The following is an 18876-nucleotide window of genomic DNA, read 5'->3' as shown; positions in this document are numbered from 1 at the left end:
GAATGTATTAGATATAGGATTAGCTTAGTCATTCAAAATGGGGCTTCTGTGTTTTTGGCCTTATCTTACGTTAGATAAACTCGTAACACTGCACTAAGCAACTCTTCTGGTGGAGGGTCTGCACTCTGCTTGTCACTATGGAAAGGTTATTGCTTTACTAGAAGGTTCCACAGAATGGCATTAAATGTATCCATCTCTATGGAGACAAGTCGCACCACAAAACCAAGTTATAGGTCAGATCTGTGGAGAAACAATCTCACTTACATTACGGCTAAACAATCATTTTTATTGTTTTGGACTGAAAATCGCGATCTCAGACAACACGATTTTGGGATAGTCAAAGCCAATTTTTTTGCAGTGCTCCTAAAGCCCAGTTTATGGATTCATGGACCTGTGTCGAAGTCTACGCACCGAGAAGCAATTCACCACCACAACGCGAGGAGGCGAGGATTTAAACCTGGCGTTCATGTAAAGTTTAACATGAACCATCCCCAATGCGTTAGAAGCACAGAAGAGATTCACCATGAGCAGCACATCCTCTGTCACAGAAAGAACACACTTACTCTCCTGAGTCGTTTCCTTTAGTCTGACAGAAGCTGACTGCTTCAGGGCACAAGGAGCGAGCTGTTTTTATCAGCACTTTATAGTTTATGCAAATGAGCCATGTGATTTTAAGTTTCGTTTCTGTAAAACATAAACAAATGTGTGCAAAGCTGCATTAAACACATCATGTAGAGTGGTAGTAGAGGGGACCAATCACAGCCCTTATTGTCTGCGTCGTTTTAACGTGTAGTTACAGTCCAGCATCAAATCGTTGGTGCAGGACTCTGGTATGATGTAAGTTTCTGTGATGTTTGCAAATGTTCACGTGCAACTTCATCTGAAAAAAATCATGGATGAAATCAAAATATGTGCCAGAAAAATCGCAATTCCATTTTTTCTTAAAATCGTTCAGCCCTAGCTCACATAATGCATGCATATTTTTCACGAGGTATTTTACAATAAAAACATGTGCATTGGAGTAAATTAAAAGTAAAACGCCATACTGTGGTGGACTGAGTGACATCTCCATGGAGACAAGTCACACCAGAATCGTGACATAGTCCACCTTTAATGGGACTGCAAGCTGTAGTAATTCAGTAACGCAAAGACAATGTGTAAGTTCTAATATCAAATCTATTCATGTGAAAGGCTTGACTCTTTGCTCTGAAGATGGACATAACCCTCCAGTATCTGTTGATGAAGACAAAGACGACATTTAGCACTGGTTTAGCATAAAGACTGTAACAATATTTGTGTTCCTAATGCCACGTTTGAGCAGAAAACATGGAATGCAGGAAATTCAAAGTCAACAGCAGAAGAATTTCATTAGTGGCTCCCCAGAACACAAAGAGGAGTGAGCAGTGGTGGAAGTGGGAGAGAGGGGCTGTGGTTTTGGGTGAGGACTGAGGAGTGGGACTGTTAGGCGGAGGGCTCGGATTGCACCTTCCCTCCCTCTCCCTGGACACCAGCGTCTGCTCCTGTTACACTGCACACAAACGCTGAAGACTTCTGTGGAACTGCCCCAAATCACTCTGCCCTAAATCTCTCTTTTGATCACTTCACTTTTATTTCTAGTGCAATCGGTACATTTAAATAAGCTGTTTGGAGAATAGGGTTGTTAAAAATGGGTATCCAGACAGTGTCCAATCGAGATATACATTTGAGCAGGTATTGCCGGGAACTTTGTAATGTATATGGACACATGGTTAAAATAAATCATCAGTTAGGGCTCTAGTCAACTAAAGGTATTCTTGGCAGCCTAAGGACATACCCTGTGCATCCATTAATCATCAAAAATACAGTGTGGTTCATACAAAAGCTGGAAAAGTTATTAGGATAAGAATTTACTATACAGAGAAATACTAGTCAACAGCATCTTCATAAGTAAACAGCCAGATTAAACTGTTGATTTATATACTGCCACGAGTATTTTTGATGTATTTTACAAAATTATTGTCACAGCAGTACAGTTTTGTTGCTTGTTTGGAGCAAGGAAACGTTTTTATGCAACACCATTGACAAATTCACAGCTTTGATGATTAAAATGTTTGTGTTTCATATGAACTTTGCACAAGAAGTGGTTTAACAAGGACTTTTAGTATCACAGCCATGAGTTAGGCTTTATTTTTTATTGAACCGTATTGATTTGATTTGAAATATATCGTATTAAATTGTATTGAATCATGAGATCACTATATTGAGATATGTATCGTATCACAGCTTACGCATCAAGGTACTTAAAGCTACTCAGCGCTACCATCACTCCTAAAATTCACTCCAGTTTTTTTTTTTTTTAAGTTGCACCGTGTAACTTTTCTGGTAGCAGGTCTGAAACTTGCTTGAGTCCATGTAGATGATGTTTTTTTCCTGGAATGTTCTACAGTTTGGCATTTAATTTAACTGTCTTCATGGAGACAAGCACGAAACATCACCAGGTCAAGTTACAGGTCATATCTGTTGAGTTTTTGCAGTAGTTTTGAGAAATAAAAACACCAGTAACTTAATAAATACAAGGCATATTTGGTAAAGCAAAAACATCACCATGGAGATGAGCAGATGGCTGACCCTCCACCAGAAAGGTTACGCAGTGCACCTTTAAAATCATTTTACAAATACAAAATTTGGTTGAGAAAAACAGCAATGACCAATTCACAGACCTACTGACGTTTTAAGTTTCATTTCAGTTGCAATCAGGAAAACTTGTTTTAAAGGTGCACTGCGTAACTTTTTGGTTGGGGGACTGTCACTTGCTTGTTTCTATGGAGATGTCATTGTTCTGCCTGGAATATTCCACAGTATGATATTAAACAGCTCTATCTTACATTTATTCAATTACAGTGGTTTTATTGGCCAAAAATACCTAGAAAAACTGCGGGTTGCTTCTCCCTAGATCTGATCTGTAACTTCGTCTGGTTTGGTCTCCATGAAGATAGAAAAGTTTAATGCCATACTGTAGAACATTCCTGACAAAGCAGACAATAAGATAGGCAATAAGATAGAAAAGTATTTGATGAACCCTCCACCAGAAAAGTGACACAATGCACCTTTAAACAAGTACTGTCAAAAAATAATAACAAAAACTAGTAGTATCCAATCTAGATATTTATTTGAGCAAATATTGTCTTGACCTTCGCAATCTAAATTCCCTGTCTCCATCTTCTACTATCCTCTGCTTCCTCTTTACTCAAACCAAATAACTTTAAGTCCGCCTTCATACCATCCAAAAATATATTACAGGAACTTTTTCTGGACCTCTACTTTGTCAATAAGCTCAACATCCTTTTTCCAGTGCCCCTCCTCTACAAATGCCCAAACCCTTTCACTCTGGCCTCTCTGAAATTGTTACCAAAACATAGACAAGACACAGAAAGGGCTCAAATAATTTAGTTCTAATTAAAATAAACAACAATGTCAAATAAGTGCTTAGCTCACATCATTTGAACTGTAAATATTTGTTTTACAGTGCTCTGAGTTCCTGTCATCCTTTGCTTTGACTCTCTCTCTCCTGCTCTCTCTATTGTTTTCCGCTTTCCCTTCAAAAACAGTTCTGTACTTTTAAATACTTTTTCCATTCATTGTACTTCCTCTATTCTGCCTCTCTCCACCTTCTCTCAGCTAAAAACAGGAGTCTCTTTCACTACCTGTTAACTGCGTCACTTCCTCTCACGAGCGGCTTCGAAAACACGTACTGCAAAAATGTGACTTAAAACACATTTTTAACTAATCAAGAGAAATTTGTCGAATCTGCTGGCAAATCATTTTGTTTTATTTAAGTTCAATAGTGTAACTTTTCTGGTAGAGGGTCCACTACACCCACTTAACTCCACAGAGATGGTATTGCTGTTTCAGTATGACTTTACACTTATCTATCTGGTAAACTCAGATCTGTGAAGAAGCAGGTCTGGTTATGCCAAACTGTGGTCAAAAATTCTATGTAAACCTCCCTGAAAATTACACAATGCACCTTTAAAACACTGGACTGAAGTTGAAACTAATAAAAGAACAACAACAATTCAGTCCACTGACCAAACAAAAGCATTTATTCTATCCACATGACTTTAACTAACACATATGTAATGAGTTTTTTACAGTGCTTGTCACATGGATATTTCACATTTCCCCTGTGGTTTCCTCTGTCCTGCTTGAACAGTGAAAACACACAGAGGCATTGGCACTTGTGCTGGGCCCCGGGCGCCCTGTGTTATGACAAACACTCCTAATAGATAATAGGATGTGTCACAGTCAGTCTGCCTCACTCCCTCAATTACCCCTGATACAGTAACACACAGGCCCGGGCAGCTCCTGCATTCATCTGTATTAAAGTCTGTTTTTACTGCCCCAAGGAGACACAAATAAGAGCAACTCAACAAATGGACAGGAACAAACAGGCGAAAGAAGCCAACAAAATAAGATTAAACAATTCACAGAATGTGGGGTCTGTACTGACAAAGCATAACACAAAGGAATACAATTTGTGGTTAATCATTGAGAAATAACTATAACTTATGAAGGAATGACAAATAAGAGCAACTCAAAGGAAAGGACAGGAACAAACAGGAGGGGGGATATCAGCGAGGAAAAATAACATAAATCATTCTACATAATGTGGTCTGTACCCACAAAGCATAGAACAAATAATTACAATGCGGCTTATTTTTAGTCACTTTGTGGTCAGCCATTGATGAGCTGTCACCGCTCTTGGCAAATAAGAGAAACTCAGAGATGGCCAGGAGCAAAACAGGAGGGGAATAACCATGAGCAACAAAATTACAGTAACTAACCCTAACCTAAACTAGCCTGCACTTGTAAAGAATAATATTGGAATTTATTATTTATAGCACAAATAAGTAAAATACGACAAATCTTCTTATGTGGAACTATTTACACTGCTTTTTTATCTGTTATAATGTTGTTTCCTCATCAAAACATACCTGGAGTTGTGTTTTGTTCTTCACTCAACCTGAAAACACTTCCTGTATTGCTCCACTGTGTTTTTAAACTTCATTCGCCTTCATTAGAATCATTTGGATGATTTCAGCCTTGGAATTTCCAATTTCTACTCAACAAACGGCATAAAAGAATGAGAATTTCACATATCAGTTACTTGAGACGGGTGCGTTGGAGGAGAGGGAGTAGCCCAAGAACATAGAGAAAAATCCCACACACAGTTTTACTTGCAAATTGTGAGATTTATTAGGACAAACTGTGCAACGTTTCAGCGCTAGACCTTCATCAGGCAAACAGAATGGGACCTCAGGTGGGTGTGTCAAGATACAAGGTGCACTGTTCCTTTACGACCTGTCACCCTTGGTTCTTGCCACATCCTATTTAAGATGGCCACCTGAGCTCTCATTCTGTTTGCCTGATGAAGGCCTAGTGCTGAAATGTTGCACGTTTTGTCCTAAAAAATCTCACAATTTGCAAGTAAGACGGTATGTGGGATTTTTCTCTATACTCAACAAACAGCGAAAGTTGCAGTTAAATTGAAAACTGCCGGTACCTCTTCATGACATCACAAGATGGAACAGAGTGTTTGGAGCTTTGGAGATGTAGACAGATTAACAATAAAGAATTACAAGAAAACTTTCTTGTATGTTTCTGATGAGGTAACAACATTCTAACATAACTTAAAGCTCACATGAGTCAGCTACCTAATGCCTCCACTCAGTTTACTTTCTCTCCAGGGACTAGGTCAGGAATCAGAATACAGTAAAAACCCTAGAAGTTGTAGACCACACACCGACCAATCAGTGAAGCGCTGTGAAGCCATGACTCCCTTTTTGTGGTACAACACAACAGTAAACAAAGCAGTCGAGATGGATGTGGACGAAGACAAACATTCTGTGTTGGCAACGATTCCCAAGATTGAGGATTTAAAGCTGGAACAAAGAGAATGTTTGGTGAATTTTATCAAGGAAAAAGATGTTATTGCCTTTCTTATTACAGGATTTGGTGCATTACATATGTCACAACCAAATAACAGCGACTGGTTAAATAAAAAAGTAGCCTACCCACCTACCGTCGAGTGAACGAATCCTAATGCTGCGAGGTCAGACGGTTTCCACAAAGTGAAACCAGCTGATGAATCAGGCTACCTTTAAATATTGAGATGTCAGGTAATTAATGATAATAGTGTAATAGAAGAAATTTATACTGAACAGATTATAGTATTATAAAATCAAGCTCTATTTTAGGCAATAACTAACAGCCCAGGAAAACTAGACAGTGGAAAATGTTGGATTGGTTGTGGCGTATACAGTAACGGGATGACTACTGTTATTACTGAAATCTCTTTAATTTTCAATCAGTAAAACTTCCAAAAAGTGGGATTCAGAGTGCTCATTGTAAACATGTCTAGGAGTATTAACGTTTGAGTGAAGACTGAAATGATGAACTGATGACCTAATGCAAGAATCTCATGCTTTACAGAACATGTTTGTAGAGGTCTAAACAAGATTATAAAAAAGACAGGATTTATTGTTCATTGGACATTCAATTATCCAAGTAATTGCATCCTCTGCGATCTGATAATTGCGCCAACTGAAATTGCACTTTCCATTTGATTGAGATATATTATGAGCCGTAGAGAGCTTCATCCCGGGGTTACTCTGAGGTGAATGTAAACCAGTGAGTCAGTCCCGGGCGTCATAGGACTTCCATTAGCGCCATGGCACAAGCTGAGCACACACGCTGCCAACAACTAAATCAGTTTTAACACAGAGACTATCAGACAACAGGAGGCGATCTAAGTACAGACAGGGGCCACCGCTGCCACATTATCTACACAGGAACAAGTCAAGGGGACACTCGTGGCCTCTTGACTTGTTCCACTTAATGAGAGAGGCAAGTGTGTGTCAGATAAGGAGACACACTCCAAAAATGTTTCATGCTTTTCAACGTATTTTGCTTAATTTGAGTTGCTTGGACAAGTTTAGATATACTTATTTGACCTATTTAAGTTTATTTTTTAAACTTTATGATTTGACTCTATAGATTGCATTGTTATTTTCATTATTATTTCCAGCCACTGTGTGTCACCTTGCCTTTGGGTAAGTACTGTTAGTGCATGTAACCCATTGTCTTATTTTTTTAATTTGAAGGTACAATGTGTAACGTTTCTGGTGGAGTGTCTGTCACCTTTTTGTCTTCATGGAGATTTTATTGCTTTGCCCAAAATGATCAACTGTATGGCATTAAAGTCATCCATCTTACTTTGATTTAGTTATCAGTAGGGATGTAACAATAACCGAAATATTATGATATCGTATCGTCAAAAGTCTCACAATAATACCGGGGTGGGGCCTCATAATATATCGAATTACAAGTTCTTTTGATTGAATGTATTTTTTAGAGTAGCAAAGCTAATAAACATCGGGAACTACATATCCCATCATTCATTTCAGCGCAGACAACATTAAGTTATAGGTTTTTTACTTGAATTCTTGGGATTATGATGGAAATAATTCACACCAAAATCTTGTCAGAGTATTTTAAAAGCAAAAAAGCATCCTATCTACAATTATATCAGCCTCTCTCTCTCAAAATATCGCAATAGATATTGTTCCGTGAGATGCATATTGTGATAATATTGTACCGAGAGATTAGGATATCGTTACATCCCTAGTTATCAGTGTTTTCTTCCTCAGAAATGCATTGAAAAGCATGTATTTAAACTTTGAGCGGGCTTTCCTCTGCACAAATCCAACCTGTAACCTACCCCAGGCCTGCTGGTGTCACGTTCTTGTATTTACGAAGATTGATAGGTTTAATACCATATCTCAACATCTCGATTAAGGCAAGCAAATGACAGACTCTGCACCAGAAAAGTTACACAGTGTATATTTAAGCTTAATTACACTGAAAATGGTCCAAAATGCCATAAAACACGTTAAATAACATTAGGTTTTCTCTTTAAACAGGCATAATAGTCTCAGTTTTATACATACTTATATTTAAATTCGATTTGTAAATACATCTAAACTGTTCAAAACCAGTTCACTTAACTAAATAAAAACTAAATACAGTAATAATTTTTACAGTGTAGATGCGTTATATCTGTTACTGTGGCCACTGCAGCTTCACTTGAGATTACCCAGCTACAAGTGTCCCGCTGGAAACAACAGCAGCAGCCACATGTCATGTATTTATATCACTGTGATCACATTTTAGACTCACTGAGCATCGAGTTTCTGTTTATTTAATGATGCCCTTTCTACACACATCACGTGCAAGGGATTTATTGCACTTAAGCAAAAGCGAAACCTTCAGAAGAGCTCTATTTTGGTATTACTTACTGTATCTATCATTAGACAAAACCCAAGAGGAGAATGTAAAAAGGTTAGGACTTGTAAACTAAATCAGGAAGCAGTTATTTGATTCCCGAGGCTAAGAAAAGGGCTCAAATCTGTAACTTTCCATATGTTGTTTTCCAGAATCCCTGATTGATTTACGCTTGAAACAAAGCAAAGATAGAGGATGGTCACATGGACGTCTGCAGCTAATTTAAAGCAGGCGCAGCAAAGGTGGAAAGTGCATGGATACGTTTACAAAGCATGCTACTCTTAAAGCCTGTATGGTGATCCGACAAGACAGTTCACATGTGCATCCAGAGAAGAAGGAGCGCATTGGGAATACATTAAATCATAAGAAATAGAGATAATAAGTTACTGATTGATAACTGTTGTACATTTAAGATGTATCTATAAGGAGTCATAAGCTGTGTCCATTTGAGGTTAAGACTGGGGAGAGGAATTCAGCACAGAGCCAGAAATCTGAGGATGGTTAATTCAAATAATCCAATAAAACAAAAATATGAAATCTTATCAAAAAAGCCTTGTGAGACTCTTGCAAAAAAACCTGACTGACTTAATCGGTCTGGTCTAATTCTGATATAGTATTTCAGTCATAAACAATGCGTAGCCAGAAAACCACTCAGTTTGCTCATTGTATCTCTCTGCAAGATCTGATGTTTAATTGAGTGAAGTCAGGCGTCGCATTCCAGTGAAACATGAGTTAGTTTGAGATCACCCCCCATTCTCACCTATGTATGTACAGCCAGCCTGCCTGTCTGCGCCTCTGTCAACATCTGAGTAACACTGGCAAAAACAAATGCTCTCAATATTTGTTGGTTGCCCCTGATACAATAATCTGATAAAATGTTCTGTAATCCATCAGAAATGTGCTAAACGTGCCCGTAATCGCCTGAAGTATCAAAGAAAAAGTGAAAGTGAGCACAGCGAGATATCATACTGAATTTATACAGATTTGATTTGTAAAATGTATTAATTGAAATTATTCACCAAGAGAACAATATATTTGATCTTAAATTACTCTTTAACTGTAACTTTTTCTGGTGGAGGGTCAGTCAAATATTTTTTATCCTTGGAGATGTTATTGCTTTGTCTGGAATGTTTCACAGTATGGTATTAAACCTTTCTATCTCCATGGAGCCCAAACCAGGCCACGTCACAGGTCAGATCTGTGGAGAGGCGATCCTGCTCGCAGTCAGAAAGCCTGTTTCTCTAGGTATTTTTGAGCAATGAAACCACCTGTGATTGAATAAATGTAGAGTGGAGCAGTTTAATGTCATACTGTGGGACATTAAAGGCAGAGCATTGACATCTCCATAGAAGCAAGCAGGTGACATTCCCTGCCCAAAAAGTTACATAGTGCACCATTAAAGGGATGGTCCGAAATTTTGGACAAAGGACCTCATTTCCTAGTGAGCGTTGGAGACACTTTTTAAAATATTTCATCCAGTCCTTGTATTTGCAGAGGTCGCTGGTGCTAGGCTAGTGCATGTCAATGGCCATAGTTATCCTGCCACTAAAAACAGACTTACACACTCCACAAAACACACGAAGCAAATCTATTATTACGCCAGACTGTTGATGTTAATGTCCATGTTGATAGAATAATGTTTGAAATAAAAGTAACCTTGCATCTAATGAATCGTCACATGTTGAGGGACTATTTTATCATATATCAGTCCTCCGCTGCCAAGCTTTCTATCCGGAAGTTCAACTTGCTGCTGCTGCTCATACATAAATCCTTCAAATGTAAGGTTGGTTTTACTTCTAAAATGATTCTATCAACACAGACATTCACATCGACAGTCTGGTGTTATAATTGTTTTGCTTTGGGTGCTTTGTGGAGTGGGTAAGACTGTTTTTAGTGTCAGGATAACTATGGCCATTGACATGCACTAGCCTAGCATCAGTGACCTCTGAAAATACAAGGACTGGATGGGATATTTTAAAAAGTATCTCCACAAGTCTTCAACACTCTGGCTCACTAGGAAATGAGGTCCTGTGTTCAAAATTCTGGACTGTCCCTTTAAGAGTAAATTGTTGCAGTTTTCTTTTTTTTCTAAGTACCATCTACTTGTTAATTATTCAAGTCATTTTTAGATGTTGCATTCATTCAAGATCGATATTATCCCTTGTAGACAGACTTCACAACCAATCAAGCTCTCACTTTGGAGCTGAGAGGACGGAGGGCCCAGATGTCACCCCAGGCCACTGCAGAGTTTAGGTAGACGATAATTACGTGTGAAGTGCCACTGTGGAGGTGTATATTCAGGTGGAGGCCAACAGGACACAGTCTTTATAGAGAAGCTCAGAAGCAGTAGGCAGGAAGTTTCCATCCGACTAAGTGCTCAAGGACAACTGGCTAGTGTTTGAGCCTGGGAATGATCTGTCTATCGCAAGCACGGAAATGACAATATGGCGAACGCTCATGTAAAAATAACTTTGAGCAAGGAATATTTTAGTTAGGAGAGTGTAAGCAATTAAATTTGGAATCAAATCGATATTTTAAATCTTCAATGATCATGTCGGGGCTTGATGTACAGCCAATCCTCGTGGTTTGGAGCAGAGTTCAGACTTTGCAGGAAGACATTGGACTGTTTTTATATGTTGAAAGGGACTGATTAAAAGTCTGTCTGGTTTATGTTTGTGATATTAAGATTTGAAGGCGTACCGATTTGATTTTACAAAAACACTGAATGGAAAATTATGATTCAGCACTAAAAGGAAATAAATGACATTTAATTGTTTTGTCATATCATCAAGAACTAATTTTAAACTTGTGTAAGAATGTTACTTGAGTTAGCAGGCATAATAGACCACAAAAGAGGAAGGATTTTCAGTATGTCACGAAGTAGAGAAAAGTGCCCACATATTTTAGTCCAGTATAGTGTAGTGAATAAGGTTCCAGGAATGTCACCAAAAACATATTTCTTTCAAAATTCCATCTTGACAGTCCAAGCCTAACTATGAGTCTTTTTAGATACTGACTGTATACCATTTAAAGACAGCATTTTACTTCTATGGGGTATTAATGGCTAACACATAACATATATTAGCTGTCACCTTTAATTGTTTTGAAAATGTTCGTGAAAAACAGCAAAGTTTTAAGTCCCCCTCTGTTCAGAGCACTATCACAACAAAATCAGCGTGCATCCCTCTGATTCACTGTTTCACAAAGACTGAGTCGGGACCTTCAAGTGAGACGCAAGAGATTTTCTTTTTGGGGGGCCTTGTCACGATCTGCATGTAGGTTAGCAAAATACATATACATACATATCCACGCACCTCCCTGCTCCTCACTTCTTCTTCGTGCACGGAATCTCCACGCACTCGCCTGCTTCTCATTTTTCTCCATGCACGGAAACTCCCCACACCCCTCCCTGTGGCTCACTTCTTCTCCGTGCACGGAATGTCCACACACCCCCCTGCTCCTCACTTCTTCTCCATGCACGGAATGTCCACCCCCCTGCTCCTCACTTCTTCTCCGTGCATGGAATCTCCCCACAACTCTCCCCGCTCCTCACTTTTTCTCCATGCACGGAATCTCCACGCACCCCTCCCCTCTGCTCCTCACTTTTTCGGCAGCACCGCCTTGAATAACCAATTTTCTGTGGGAAACACTGAGTTCTGTTTTTCATTGTTTGAAACTTGAGTAATACAAATTGTTCAGAGAGACACAATCACTCAGTCAACAATCAAATATTCTCATTAATGTTCAATAATGGTCACAAATGTATTTTGTGATTTATGAATAATGTCTACTGACTTGGGTCGCGAAGATTTGTGACTTTTAAAATATGGGTCCCCAGAAAAAAAGTTTGGGAGACACTGCTCTAATTGAACTACTAGACATCGTACTGGGTTTGTCGTGTTGTTCTGTAAAGTTTTGTGTCATGCTTTAGTCCTTTTATGAAGAATTGTCATGGAAGCGTGAATGAGGAAGGCTTGAGAAATCGCTAAATTACTGAAACATGCATGGATGACATCTAAAACCTCTTCAGGCATGTTTATGATGACGGAATAACATTATAACATGGTAGGAAGCTCATCTATTTTGCATAATACTCCCTCTTTTTTTAATCATTCCCATATTTTGAACCTCTTAACTTATGGCTCTATCGTACAACAAATATAAAGAAAGAATACATAAATTGTACCAATTAGACAGTAAACAACTTCCGGTCTTACCTGTGAAAAGCACCTCCTGTATTCCTTGTCGGACCCGGAGCATCTGTAGACGATTCTGCCTCTGTCTTGCCCCGCCTCCGCTCCTCCATACGGAACGCTTGGATTCTGGAGCGGATAGACATTCCCAGTGGGCGGTTGATGCTGACTATCCCAGTTGAGATGGTTTGGGCGATGAAGGGGAGGGGCATAGGGCGACCCAGGTGAGTTCGGGTGGGACTGTGGCGGTACAGGTGGGGGCGGGGCCGTGACGCTATTCCAGTCAAATTGCCTACGGGAAAACTGGTAAGGAGATGCTCTTTCTCTTGACCTTGTGTCGGAATACGCCTGTCGGACAACGTGGCGGTATGGTTTTCGGGTTGTAGTAGTTGTAGTGGTGAATTCTTCTGGAGTAGGAGCCGCTGTGCTCTCTTCATCATCTCCAAAAAGTGTCTCCTCTTCCTCGTTTTTGTTATACTTTTCATTGATGTCCAGATCCGGTGTTAGAGAAGGCGTGATATCAGTACCGTTTGCAGTATGTCTAGCTTGTCTGTTTTGACGATGAAGTGGCAAAGAGAAGGGGACTCTCCCATATCCGAATTGCCCTGGGCGGATTGGTGAAGACCTGAAATATGATGAAAAAAGGCACACACAAAAAATGAGGAGAGACAGAAATATAAAGCGTGTGTTTTCTGTCCAACTCAATTCAAGTCATCATATAGTCAGCATACAGTAAGGGTCAGTTTAAGAGATATAAAACAGAACTGTTGATGTAATGTAATATGATTCAATGGATGCCAGACATAAAGAGGAGTGAATTTGTGAAACCAAGCAAGAACACCTCAGCTTTTTGGCTCACAGATATTATTAAACAAGATAATAGTAACATGTGTAGAGGAGCGTGGGAGTGGAAGGGATACGTTCACAACAAACTGACCATCAATCTCACACCACTGGGCTCAAATGCAAAAGGAATTCATGCAAACATCAACAATCAGAGAAAAATTAAAAGTTCTGAAAGCTAAATATTTGACAGCTGGTTATAAACACCCACCTTCTTGCAGTCACAGCAGCCCCACTCTCTCGATTGCTGGAAACAGAACGTCTGTTCCCGCCTCCTCCTGACCTCGCAGCTGCTGGGTTGGTGGGTCTCCTCATGACCCGCGCGGGCTGGTTGTTATAATTTTGAGAAGAAGAGTGATAGGGTGATTGATAAACTGGAATGTGATCCTGGCTTGTGGGTGAGAAATCGGGCTGATAAAAATTGGAGGATGGATTGGGCTGTGCTGGGACGGTTGCCCCTCCCCCACTCGCTGGAGTGTTCCTGTAAAGAGGAAGTCCCTGGCTGTGGCTGGGGTAAGCAGAGGCGTGATAGGGCACGTGCTGCCCGGGGTGACGGGGAGTGTAAAAAGGGCGCAGAGGTGAGTTGACAGGATTCCTGACGCCTCCAGGTACATATCCTGCCCAGTTTGGTGGAGAGTGGGAGATGGGTGGGGCTTGTGGAGGGGGAGGGGCTAAACACTTTCTGGTCCTCAGGGACACGCCCACTCCACAGGTCTGCGAGCACTGAGACCACTCCCCCCAAAAAGACCACACCCCCTCCACCGGCTCCGCCTCATACACCTGCCTGGACCTCCGAGCGGCCACCTGACACACAAAAGAGCTAAGTTACACATATATCATAAACATACAATCAGGACATAGTGGGCCAGGCTTTACAAACAGCTGAGAGAAAACTTAACAAAGAACTGCTTAACAAAAGGTCAGCTGTACACGAAGTAACCCATCCATCAGCAGCACCTTTCAGCTTTCAGGGCTGCATTTGCTTGTGAGAGGCCCTCGTCTCTCTCCTGCTATGAGCTGTAAGCAAACCTCCTCTATTCACCACATGAAAGCTCTAACACAAAGCCAAACTAAGCTACAACTTTAGAGAACTCTCATTTAAGCCAGCACGTAACAAGAGTATCTTTCAAAAACAGGACCGCTTCTCAGAAATCTAAATTGATGTTTACACTCCCCTCATCCAGCTATAACTCAAATACTGCTGCAACAGGGTCAAATCTGCTTAGTTTGGCAAAATATTGAAAAAGTACATAGAGTTGCAAAAATATGGCAGTTGCAAAATCTGAAATCATGAAGGGCACATTTCTTCAGAGTAAGTGTTTCACAGATGAGCAGTCGTCTCTGGTGTTTCCTTCCTCCTTGTCTCTGTGGGTCGTGCACTCAGGCCTGGGTCACCTGCCAGCGCCCGGAGCAGATGTCTTTAGATGTGCTGGAGGTCAGGGTTGACTTTGGCTCTTTTTGTGTTTGTGTACATGTGTTGGAGAGGCTGACCGCGGGTGCCAGCTTGGACCATTGATTGCTTCCCCTGCTGCTAGTGATAAATATCCCGTCTTCTTTTTGGTGCTCTGACTCTGGCCTGGCCGAATGACCCCTGACAGAAGAGCTCAACAAACAGATCTTTTCACAGAGAACTAGAAAAACACATTTTACTACAAGTTCATATAATTCAGGTGGACAACGCAAACTGCTTGTGTACACTGTCCCGTAAGAGGTTCTAGCTAAAATTTTTCCCAAAAGTCATATCATATCTTGCTCCTAAATGCCTTCTGTCTGCTTTATGAGTATATTACAGAGATTGACAAATTGTTGAAGTTTATAAGGCCAAAAATCTATAAAAAATAAGTCAAAATTGAAAACCATAATTTCCCACAGACCCTATTGATCTAACAACATGCTTTTATACAGTCCATATTGTAGAAACGTCCAACATTTGATATTAAATTAACTATCCAACTAAGTGAAGAAATGAAACCACCAGGCCATGTTACAGGTCAGCTCTGTGGTTAGGCAACGCATGCTTTTCAGGGTACTGTTGAGCAAAAAAAAACACCTGTAATCAAATAAAGTTATGTCATACAAAGGAACATTCCAGGCAAAACAATAACATCTCCATGGAGCTGAGCCAGTGAAATGAAAATAGAGTGAAAATGCAAAAAAAAAAAGAAGAAGGAAAAGCTAATAACTATGGCGTGTGTTCTTGGGGGTGGGTGTGCTGTAATGAGTGACATCAAACGGCACCGAGCGACAGAACAGAGGCAGTAATGAGCCTGGTGCAGTGACCCCACAACCGGCAGCACTGACCCCCGGCGCTACTGCTTAGACTCAGGCCACACTGTACCACCACACACAGACAAAACACAGCAACGCACCACCACGCTAATCCCTACAACGCAAATTCCTCTCATTTCTCAACACTGAATATTGGGTTACGCGCTGTTCTTAAGGGCTATGTGGAGCTGTGTGTCCGCTGGGGGCCTCTGTAATCACTGGCACCTTTCACCCCTCCATAGAGATGCTGTTGTCTGCGAAGGTCTCAGTCGCTATGAGCTAATGACTCACCTTCCTCTTGGCAGCCTTGGTCACGGAGGTCGCGGCCACCACACAGCCCCACAGCACATACAACCTACAACAGAGCACAAAGCAAAAACGTTAGTGGGTAGTACAACTTTACAGTACCATTTAAAGTATTATTTCCTAAAGACTGGGTCGTGATCCTCAGGTGGGTCGCAAGAGATTTTTTTGGGGTCGCCTTGTTACGATCTGCATGTAGATCGGCAATAAACATTTCTGAATCATGAAAGAGCTAGTGACTATTTTGTCCCAATATTGCTGGTTCATTGGATGTGGAAAAGAAAAAGAAATGGGCTACATTTAATGTCCAAATAGGCGACTTATGGATCCTTTTATTGCTGGTTCAATGAAGTTTAAAACTTGAGTAATACTAATTCTTCATAGAGACACAATCACTAAGTCAGCAATAAAATATCCTCCCCATTAATGTTCAGTAATGGTCAAACCCACCTTTATTTTGTGATTTTCAAATAATGTCTACTGACTTGGGTCGCAAAGGTTTGTGACTTTTAAAATATGGGTCCCAGAAAAAAAAAAAGTTTGTGAAACGCTGATTTAAACTACCTGTACAGTAACGAATAAAAAGGCTTGGGTACTACAGGTGTAGAAAAAGAGCTAGAACTCATAAATGATACAGAAAGAATAGTTTTTTTATGTTTTGATGCCAAGTGGGTCCTGGGAGTGCACCATAGAAGGTTACAAGGCAGTGTTGCCATAGATTAACAACAAAAACAACAGATTTTCTCTACTGCTAATGGAATTTATGAACATTGCAGTTTTGTTTTGTAATGATTATGATTAGGTAATGAAAATGAGGTTAAAAAAAACCCTGAAAGGTACCCAACCCTATAATTCTATTTCATGTTTGTTTTAAGAAATTATTGTATTTTTCAGCTGAGTTTGTCCAAGTATACGGGGTATAAAATGATAATTAAGTAAAATTGTCAATAAATAGCACTTTACAAGCTTGGCCAGCTTCTCAAAGTGTACATTACAGCTATTGTTCATTCACTTGTGGGGGGAAATGACTTCTGTTGCCGCAGCTGCCCTGGGGTGGACAGACGCAAGCGAAGGCTGCCAAATCTGCAACATCAGCCCCTCTGACCACCACCAACTACTCAAATCAATCACACACACTCATACATAGGCATGATGGGTGAAGTGTCTTGCCTAATAACACAACATAAGTGTGCCTTTGTTGGAGCTGGGATTGAACTGCTGACCTGACATTTTTTTGGCCAAAGTTCTTACAACCAAGCTACTGCCACCCCATAAGAATCTCTTTATAACTACTCTATGACCTAATGTATGCTTATCCATGAATGTGTGTTTTATAGTCATTTTCCCAAAGCAACTATTCAGGTTTCAGTGAGTGAGTATCCCATCAAGTGTTCCAGTGACCTCAGCGGACTTTACCAGCCAATCATGCCAACTTCCTTTCCATGAAAACTTCTAAATTGGCTGGCAGGGCAAGGACTGTTTTTAGTCCAATCAAGATTCATAGAGGAACTTTTGATCAAACTTCACACAGCCTGAGGTGCTTGTAAAAATGAATGGCTTTAAACAGCAAGTATGTTTTTCTTGTATGTTTGTCTCAATGACTGTGCATTCCCTGGATGTGGTAAGTATCGGCACAGCAGACACAGAAGCAGCTGAAACCAACATCTAAGGTACTGAGGTACTTTTATTTGAGGTTTAATGTTCAAAGTATGTGGTTTTGGGTCAGGCATGGTGTTCAGTGTCGCCTCTAATTATGGACTTGCGCACTTCAATTTGACAGGAACATAAATATGCGCAGCTTGGATTAAAAGCCGCTATCATGAGAAGTGATTTAACAAGTAGTTCTAACATGCAAGCTGAACTTATGAGAAAAACGCACTTGTTGTAAAAGTTTCCTAAAAGGTTTTTGCAGTTGCTTGCGGTAAAGAAGCAAGTGGATTGGAAGCAAGTGGCATCCCTGCATAACATGATACTAAACAGCTCGCTCAGATAAATATCCCACTTCTCACCACGAGGAACTAACCATCACCGCAATCACCCGTCCACAAGCCACATGCAGGCAGTCTAATTGGTGCCTTCTCTCCGATGTGGTGCACCGCCGTGGTCTCTGGAAGCGCTTCCCAACTCCAGACTACACAATTACCCCCGAAAAACACACACATGTCCCCGCACACAACAGAGCTGCTGAGGCCGAACTAACGACCCCCTACTCGGCTCCACGTTTCCCCGCTGACCGCTACAGTGGCACATTGTAGAATAAACTCAGCAGAGGAAACGGGACAGAAGATGGGAAATAACTAAAAACACAGATGAGTGCACATGACGTTCAGAAACTAGTTGCGCGTCGTGCGTAAAACCAAATTTGGCCAACTGTTAAATTACTCCAAAAGTTGCAAAAAAAAGTTACGAAAAGTTCCACAGTTTATTTTATTACAAAACCCAAATTCTTCTTAAGGTACAGGAAGGTAAACACAACAGGTTGGTGTAGTTTTTGTGTTATTAGTTACCTGAAAAGTATAGCGAACCGCATGCTCCGATAAGTCAACCACGTCTTCAACTTCTCGGTCCACTAAAAACAATATGTCCACTTTTTTGCGGTATTATCCTTATAGTTCCCAAAGAAACGTGCGGTCAAACTCCGCTAAAGACTTGCACTTCTGTCTACTCCTCCTTTCTCTCTCTCTTTCCCTCCAGTCTGTGCGTGTCCCTTTCCTCTCTGCTGTCACACTCACTCCCCGTGATTTTTGGGAGCGCGAGGGCGAAGTGGGAGGCTCTCTCGCACTCTCTCCTGTTCACTTTTGGTGTTGGAGGGTGGTGAGGGTGGGTGGGTGCGGTGTGGGTGGGTGGGTGGGTGAGTTGGGGGGGTCCCTTATTATGAACTAGTGTGACACCGAGCAGCCAGGGGTCCACGAGCGGTGGGGAGGCGCGCGCAAAACCGACATATTAC

At 40.7% G+C, this 18876-nt stretch overlaps 1 protein-coding gene across 1 annotated transcript in view; it reads right to left on the bottom strand.

Annotated features, from left to right (window-relative positions):
* Positions 1-18659, bottom strand: part of adamtsl4 (ADAMTS-like 4) — an 89349-nt gene extending 70690 nt beyond the window's left edge. The window contains exons 1-4 of the mRNA XM_020927945.2: positions 18437-18659; positions 15918-15981; positions 13570-14162; positions 12540-13140 (exon numbers count right to left, since the gene is read on the bottom strand). Of these exons, the coding sequence (XP_020783604.2) occupies positions 12540-13140; positions 13570-14162; positions 15918-15981; positions 18437-18459 (1281 nt within the window). The 5' untranslated portion in view covers positions 18460-18659. The remainder of the gene's footprint in view (positions 1-12539; positions 13141-13569; positions 14163-15917; positions 15982-18436) is intronic.
* Positions 18660-18876: the final 217 nt, after the last annotated feature.

This window comes from Boleophthalmus pectinirostris, unplaced genomic scaffold (assembly GCF_026225935.1).
Source record: "Boleophthalmus pectinirostris isolate CB_2022bp ecotype Guang Dong unplaced genomic scaffold, ASM2622593v1 HiC_scaffold_6, whole genome shotgun sequence".
Classification (NCBI taxonomy): domain Eukaryota; kingdom Metazoa; phylum Chordata; class Actinopteri; order Gobiiformes; family Gobiidae; genus Boleophthalmus; species Boleophthalmus pectinirostris.
This window is presented reverse-complemented; position numbering and strand designations above follow the sequence as displayed.